This window comes from Prosopis cineraria, unplaced genomic scaffold, assembly GCF_029017545.1.
Source record: "Prosopis cineraria cultivar Desert tree isolate PC_DT_omini unplaced genomic scaffold, ASM2901754v1 PC269, whole genome shotgun sequence".
Lineage (NCBI taxonomy): Eukaryota > Viridiplantae > Streptophyta > Magnoliopsida > Fabales > Fabaceae > Prosopis > Prosopis cineraria.
Genome location: NW_026555596.1, coordinates 42,716 through 51,047, shown reverse-complemented (window position 1 = coordinate 51,047; position 8,332 = coordinate 42,716). Strand labels below are relative to the sequence as shown.

Here is an 8,332-nt window from a genome sequence, read left to right as displayed (position 1 = left end):
TTTTTAACAACAAAGTGAGACCTAAGTGACATAAGGAACAATCTCTCCCTCCCTCCCTCTATCTCTCCCTCATACACACAAAATTATTAACATAATTGATTTTGAATATAATTGATTATGTTATGTGGTATAATTGATTTATAAAATAGAATTGAAAATCAAGTCATTAAAACCATAATTTTGTAAAAATATATTCAAATACTATATATTACATGTCAAAATTAATTATAAAAAAAAATATCCCAATACCCTTAAGATTCGTTTGGATATCCATTGGTGATTATAAAAAATTTGATTGATATGACTGGTTATGTTATGTAGTATTGTGAAAATTATAGTTTCGGGAAAGTATATCCAAACATTAGAGAAAAGGATTTATAAATTGAATTTACCTCGGTGGAGGTGGTGGAGGAGGTGGTGATGGTGGTGAGGCAAAGATGAAAGGAGCAGCAGTACAAGTGGAGCTTGCCTTTGTGCAATCTTCTAAACTAGATCCAGCTTTGGTAACACAGATGCGAATCTCAAAGAGTTGTAGTTTACCAGACTTGTCTTTCTTGCATGTTATGGCTGCCTTTTTGTTGTGGCTTCCTCAATCGCCTTTAGTACTTTATCTGCCTCGTATGTCGTCGTTCCATCAGGAAGGATATCTATGTATGCATGAAACCCAATATTTTTATCAAATTATCTATTGACAATGTCCAAGATTGGCCTTTGGAAAAATGACAATTAAAGACTCCATTAGGATATTAATGACAATTATGGACCTTCAATTATTGAAATCCCAATAATAAACCATAGTTCTTGTACTCATACTTAAAAATGTGAATAGTTTATTGAAAAATCTACTAAATACACTTGTAAGAGAACCATGAGTTGTATATGCCTTTGTTCTATAATCAAGTTTCCAATACTTCAAAATTATAACTTTTAATTTTTATTTTATATTTATTAAAATACAAATTTATAACAAAGTTAATATAAATCTACTTTATCATTAATTTGGATAGTTCAAATTTAATTTTAAAGGTCCAAATTTAATATTAAAACTTTTTTATAATTTTTATAAAATGACTATCTAGATAATGGTTTGGATTTAAAATTTTTAACTTGTAATTTTTTTAAAAAAATATTTTCTTTGGAAAGTGCCAGGTATGAGATTATATTTATATTTAATATAGAATTTACTGAAATAAAAATATATAAAAATAATTTAATATTAAATTTAGACTGTTCAAAGTACATATGATATGAATTATAGGTAGTCAATTTATAAAAATTTTAATATTAAATTGAACCGTCTAGATTAAATATCTACTATCCAAATTAGTGATAAACATATTTATTATTAAAATTTATAATTTTTAATTTGATAAATATAAAATAAAAAGTTTTAAATATCATGGGCGATGAGCACCATGTTGCATCCCACGAGAGTACCCACATGAGCAAGTGTAGAGTTGTAGAGTACCTTTCTTTTTCATCGTTTCCAAAATAAGTTTAGAATATTTCTGAGCAGATTGAGTTGCAATTTTAAAGTAATCTTTTGCATTGTATTTTTCCTGACAACAAGTTCCATGCTTCAACCACTGTCTTCCCCACAACTCCTTGCCCTTATCAAAGCTGGACGCATCTTCTAAAGCTGGCCAATATTCCAACAGATCCCCTTCTAAAGCTTTAAGCTACAAAAAAAAAAAATAGAGAGAGAGAGAGAGAGAAAGACATTGTGAAAAACAATAACTGGCTAGGAAGGGAGTTTCATTATTAGTTATTTGTTAGAACTAAAAATAAAACATGTTTTGAAAACAAATAAGATTTGTAAGGAAATTACTATATCATCTGTGACGGGATTTAGTGGTGGACAACACGTTTTGTCTCCTCCAGAATTTCTGGATGGCCAGAGCCCATGAATGGTGAAGTGTTGTTTTGGCACAGCTGGCTGGCAATTTGCATTTTCCATCTTGCAAAATCCATTGGGCCATCTCAAGATTAGTGAAAAATAATCAAAATTTGGACGAGCTGGCGGCGGCGGAGGAGATGTTGAGGGTGGTGGGGGAGGAGGAGTTGCAGGGCAAACTGGTGGAAGAGGAGGAGGCGGAGGTGGAGGTGGCAGGGTTCCCGGAGGAGGTGGTGGGCTTATAGGTGCAGCAATCCTTTGTGGGTCATTAGTTACACTATGACATGAGCAACAGACCCATGCAATGAACAACACAAGAAGAAACAAGTCATGTTTTGGTTTCATGATGCTCATGTTGGTATTGTTTAATTAATTGAGCGATGTAGTAGGGTTTTTATAGCCACCTCTATACTAACACAATCAAGCATGCACGAGAGCTCGGAGAGAAGAAAAATCCTAACTCCTGTTTGGTTACTAAAAAAGAATGAAATGAAATGAATTAAAAAAAAGGATAAAAATGAGATGATTGAAGGGGATAACTAAGCACATTCATAAGGGAAATTAGTAATTTAGTTCATGAGATTGAGAATTATAATTCATGAGATTTTTTGAGGGTATGATAATTCCCACATTTTTAGTATATATTAATGAGTTTTATCATACTTACCATGGAGGGAAGGGTGATTTAATTCATTTTTGTGTTTAATTTTTTAATCCATTCCTTTTTAGTAACCAAACAAGACCCTAAAGTTTTCTCCTTAATAATATATTAAATATTATTTTCTCTTAAAAACTAGATACTTATTAGATGTTAGATACTTGTTCATCTCATGTATATTCTTTCCACCAGAGTGTTTTGATCTCTGCTGCAACTGCACGACTTGGATGTAATTAAAATCTGAGGTATCCAGGTCGTATTAGAGAATAGAGATAACTATTGTTATTTAAAGAAATAAATAAAAGCTTTGAAAAGGATTTAATAATTAATAAAGCAACTAAATAAAAATGATAAAAAAATGATAAACCAACCGATCAGACAAGCATTAAGCATGAAGATTCAGCTATTAGGATAGTTTAATTATTTTCCTTTTATTTATAGCAATATTCATTAATAAAGTATTTTAATTATCCCTCATCAGTATATTAGGATGTATTTATTCAAGATTGAATTAGCTCTCACTAATCCTATTGAGACCTTAAATAAACCATGAAGCTATGACCTAAACCACCTCAAACCCTAAATTATCTTTAATATAGTTATCTATGTCTGTATTTAATTTAGTTATATATATCTATCTCTCCAGATCTATAACTCTTCACCTCTCAATTCTTCGAATAGCTCACAAACAGACAATATGGCAGCCATTCTACATAAAAAACGTAATTAAAACAAGAGACATAAATATAAATAGAAATAATAAATTCTCATAGAACAAGAGCAAAAATTCATCCAAATCAAGCTACTCTCCATCCCTACTGGAAGCTTAGAAACAATGTTAACTCATAGAATTCGAACTAAAATCCCAAATAAAAATATAAATATAATCAAAAGAAGGAGAAGAAAGAAAATCTCTCAACTCGGAAGAACTCCTTCAACTCCTAAATATGCCTCCTAACCTATAAATATGATATTGGATGATTTAAGAGAATTTTGAGATGTTTATTTATAATCACTATATCATCCTTGAGCTCAAAATCTGAATAGATCACATGTAAATTTTATTTGATTCCTTAATATATGGTATCTGATTCTTATTATTGTGTTCTTTTCTTCCTTTTCTTCAATTGATCTATTCTTTTTTTCCTATATAAAAAGAAGAAGATATTAGTAGAATTTATAGTAAAAATTCTTCTTTATTTTATTATTATAGGAAAATATACAAAAGTTAGTTAAATAAGTATAAAATATTAATAATTAATAAATATAGTCAAATATAATGCAAATTTTTTTTTTACCTATTTTTCTATAAAATACGCCGTTCTCATGTCTGTTAGATTCCGTCGACATCCATACTAAATTAGCTATAATAATCAGAACAATAAATCAATTTTTTGTTTAAAAAAAGTTGAGCGATCGGCCGAACATGGCTTCCCTCTATTTCTTTTGTCTCAATTTCCCATATCAACTTTTGGATTATTTTTAAAATGGTTATGATTTTACAATCCAAAACTTATATATATATATATGGAGAGAGAGAGAAGCAAAATAGTGCTAATTAAATTAAATTAAATCATAAAAACAAGAAATAAAAGACCCAAGACGGATCTGATAAGCTTGATGTGGCATGGCTGTGCGTATATTATAATATATGCCTCGTGGATCATGAGGAATCTTTCCAGAAAAATTGAATCATGGCTGTACCTTTTTTTTTTTTTTTTACAACCAGCTTTTACTATCACGTGTGATGCATGGAATATTATAAAATAATAAAATGAAAATAATCAATCTCACAAATGCACGAGATCATAATAATAAATATATTCTAAAGTATTCAAGGTATCAACTTTAGAGAAAAAATGGTAATCTTTGTTACTTAAAAAAAGATTACATTGTTCAAAGAACCAAATGATCAACTACGTAAAATAATAGAAAGCAATGATGATCAATGAACAGTAAAATGGTTAAGAGATTCTAACCAGTCAAGTGTCAAGGATCAGATTCGACGACTGAACTCTAACAGAGATGAAACAATTTTTGTTCTTTTGGTCTTGATCCACAGCTGGATGTATTATGCCTTAATGATTACTAATCAACCAATAGATCGAGGTTGATTAGTCAACTTTATTTGTTTTGAGGGAATGCTTTGCCCAAAAAAAAAAAAAAACTTATTATTATCTTCTGTGCTTAATTGTTTCTGCATAATGCCAATCTTACCACGCTATCGTGTCAGTGTAAGAAGTTTAACATATTTGAAGATCTTGAAGACAGAATTAATATCGTATTATTTAAAGATCGAATACATTAATAACATCCCTATCATGGGGATTTCGTTGAATTATATAATAGACACATGCATGAGATATGATGAGATGTGTACGTAGTTAATGAAATGAAGAATGATTTGAAGAAACACACATGCATTCACTCTTTTCTTTTTTGGCCGCAATCACACACAAGCATTCACGAGATAAACAAAACTCGATGTTGACGTGTTTATTTGTCGTTCTGATTATTATAGCTAATCTAGTGCATTGGATGTGGAAGGAATCTAACAAAAAATTTGATAGAAATAAAGTGAGATGCAAAGCCATGTTTACTTGCACCCCCTCACTTTAGAAAAAACTAGAAATAACGTATGTAAATTTTACAACTTTGCACCCTCTATTTTTGATATTTTGCATCCTTTGAGCTTATTAAAAAAATTTATTGTTTTATATTAGTTATTTATAAATTTTTTCCTCAACTATATCATCATTTGAAATTTTTTTTGTATATTTTTATTAATTTATGATTCTTGATAACCTATAAAATTCTAAAATTATTGGTTTATTTCACGGTTATGTTGTTGAGCAACTTTGTCATTTATTGGTAGTTGTAATATGTGATTTAATATTTCATTGATTTATTTTAAATTAAATTTTATTAATTACTACTTTTTCATGTTTTATTTATAATTTTGCTCGGGACACTACTTACCGAAAGTTTCTTTAGTCTCAGATAATGTAATTGATCCTGCACCTCTTGCTGATTATTAAGGGGCTTTATTGCTTTTTTTTTGGGACAATGAAAGCACGCTTCAATTATTTATTTTAATGTAAATATTTATTGTACTATATAATGATAGTTAGTGCTCCACGTATACTGTAGTTAGGTCCTAGTTTTATTTTGCTGATATGTAATTTGTTGGTGTGGAGCTAGTCTCTTTTACTGGATTGATTGGTTGGTTTTGCTATTGTAGGAATTTGGAGAGGTCCAAATTACAAGAAAGACTCTACTAAAATTTCTATAAACATTTAAGACTTTATGAACTTTATAAACACATATAAAAACTATATATTAATAATTTAGCTTAATTTTGGTTAATTAAGGCTAAAGGAATATGAGGTTATTTTATATTCCGTGCAGGGTGTGACACAATGAAGGACTATGTGGACCTCCATTGACATATAATTGCAATTCTGGTGTAGTACTAACATTGTCACCATCGTCATTTGAAACATCTACGTTGAATTCTAGAAGTTCCATTGATTGAAATTTCTTAAGTGCTGGATTAGGATTTATTTTTGGTCTTGGAATTGTGATCTTGCCCCTTATTTTTTGGAAGTAATGGAGGCTCAAGTACCTCAAGTATGTGGACTCAATCCTTTGGAAGATCATTCCTCAGCTTGATTTTGCATTTGAAAACCATGGGGGGAGAACTTACAGAAGTTTAAGGTGGAAAACTTTCTAAATTCACTGAGAACAAAAGCAGAGCGCAATTTCTCTTGTTTGTTTTGTTTTATGTTTTTGGTTAAATTTGTGACACTTATCCTGAAGCTAGCACATATGTGTATTGCATTGTTTAAAAACAAAATGTGGCAATGTAATAAATGCAAGGACGTGACCTTCAAGGACATTATGTCATATTCAGCTAGTTTAACTATGAAAAGAGGGGAAAGTGATACTTTAGTTTCATGACACTTTTGTCCCTGAAAATTTTAAAATGATATTTAAGGTCCAAGGGCTTTGTTAACGTGTAAGAAAATGAAATTGATGAAAATGCTCTTAGATGATCAATAATTTCATATATTATAAATATTGTAATTTTCATGGTATAATGCCCATCCAAAAAATGATAAGACAAGGAAATTGAGATGCCTATAATGATAAGGAACAATTACTAAAAAAAGATCAAGTGGTGAAGATATTTAGTAAAAAGAATCTGGAATTTTCCCATCTAATCTACAAGTGACATTTAAGTTTCAGCATGTAATCATGCCGTTAGGCCATTTTTGCTATTTTTTTGGTTGGAATATTATAACGGAATGTTATAAGTGATTAGAGTTAATCACTAGGTTTGTTAGTGACAAGTGATTAGAGTTAATCACTAGATTTGTTAGTGACCCTAAAAATCTATATAAAGGGCACTACATTGTTGAGTAAGGGGTTGCATCCCACCTCTAAAGGAGGTTAACAAAGGTCCTTATCTCAAAGTGTTTTTGGGATTCATGGTTTCTTCTCTAAGTTGGAATTGTATTGTTCATCACGTTGTTTAATTATCAATTCGCCATTCTTCTTTTATTAACATTTTACATGAGTTAACATGGTATCATGAGCAAGTCACATTTAGGCCTTATCATGCTTGTTTTCTAGTTTGTTGGACTCTGTTAGTGAAGTTTAGGAACGCGCAAGCTCCAAGGCCCATCTTTCAGACAATACTACCAGTCATCTAAAAATTTGGTTAGGTAATCAAGATCAGCCCGTCTCAAAATCAAGAATTCATTCTTCACACATATCTGAAGGTTCATAAGTCTAAAACTCTAAGAAGCCCTCAAGTAGGTATCAAAATCTAGTAAAGATCACGAGTTTGGAAATAACAACAAAGGCCATATCTTCGCCAACGGCATCCAAACCTCCGATCACTGATAAGGACTCGATGGGCAACAACAAGAAGGTCTCAGCACTGGGAACTATCGTTTTATCAGCGCATGACGCCTCCAATCATCCCTTTGTCAATCAAGTGCTCCCATAGACGTCTAGGCCACAAAGCAGGCCAAGAATGATCATAAAATGACAATAAAATCCTTCTGAATTATATAAATAATGATTTCATCCCTCAAAATAACATAATTACACTGAAGTCCCTGAGGACTTTTCTACCATTAATGAATTAATATAAATGATCAAATTGTCCTTGATTCATTATATTACTGAAGTGTAGCAAATAACAAGTGCCAATCACAAGTTTTGTTAAAATAATATCAATTTTCCTTTTTTAAAACTGCAAGAATGCAACAGAAAATTACAAGTTCACATTTCAGCAATATAATGAATAGGACTTGTGAATTTGTGATTTTTTTGTTGTATTCTTACGATTTTAAGAAGAAAAATTGTGATTATTTAAACAAAACTTGTGATTGGCACTTGTTATTTGCTACACTTTAGCAATATAACAAATCAAGGGTAATTTGGTCATTTAGATTAATTTATTAATGACAGGAAAGTTTCTAAGACTTCAATGTAATTATGCCATTTCAATAAACCAAATTGTTATTTATATAATTCATATGAATTTTATCATCATTTTCCATTATTTTTTTATAACCATGAATTAATTATCAATACCCATACAATATAAAGGGAGTAAGAGCTAAAGAGTATAGTAAAACGTGGAATTAGATTGGATTTCCCTTATTTCTATGTACCTTGTGTTGTCTTCTTAGTAGTGTTAGTTGGAAGGATTGAAAGCCTATTGGACTTAAAGCTACTAATAGAGCTCACTTTACTCATGAAATCTT

The 8,332-nt window shown here is 30.5% G+C and overlaps 1 protein-coding gene across 1 annotated transcript; it reads right to left on the bottom strand.

Annotated features, from left to right (window-relative positions):
- Nucleotides 1-426: 426 nt before the first annotated feature.
- Nucleotides 427-2,255, bottom strand: LOC129296147 (ribonuclease MC-like). Its single transcript, XM_054934737.1, has 3 exons — nt 1,829-2,255; nt 1,469-1,679; nt 427-647 (listed from the first exon to the last, which is right to left on the bottom strand). Exons 1-3 carry the CDS (start codon nt 2,246-2,248, stop codon nt 562-564), a joined length of 717 nt encoding a protein of 238 aa, XP_054790712.1. The 5' UTR covers nt 2,249-2,255; the 3' UTR covers nt 427-561.
- Between the last annotated feature and the right edge of the window lie 6,077 nt (nt 2,256-8,332).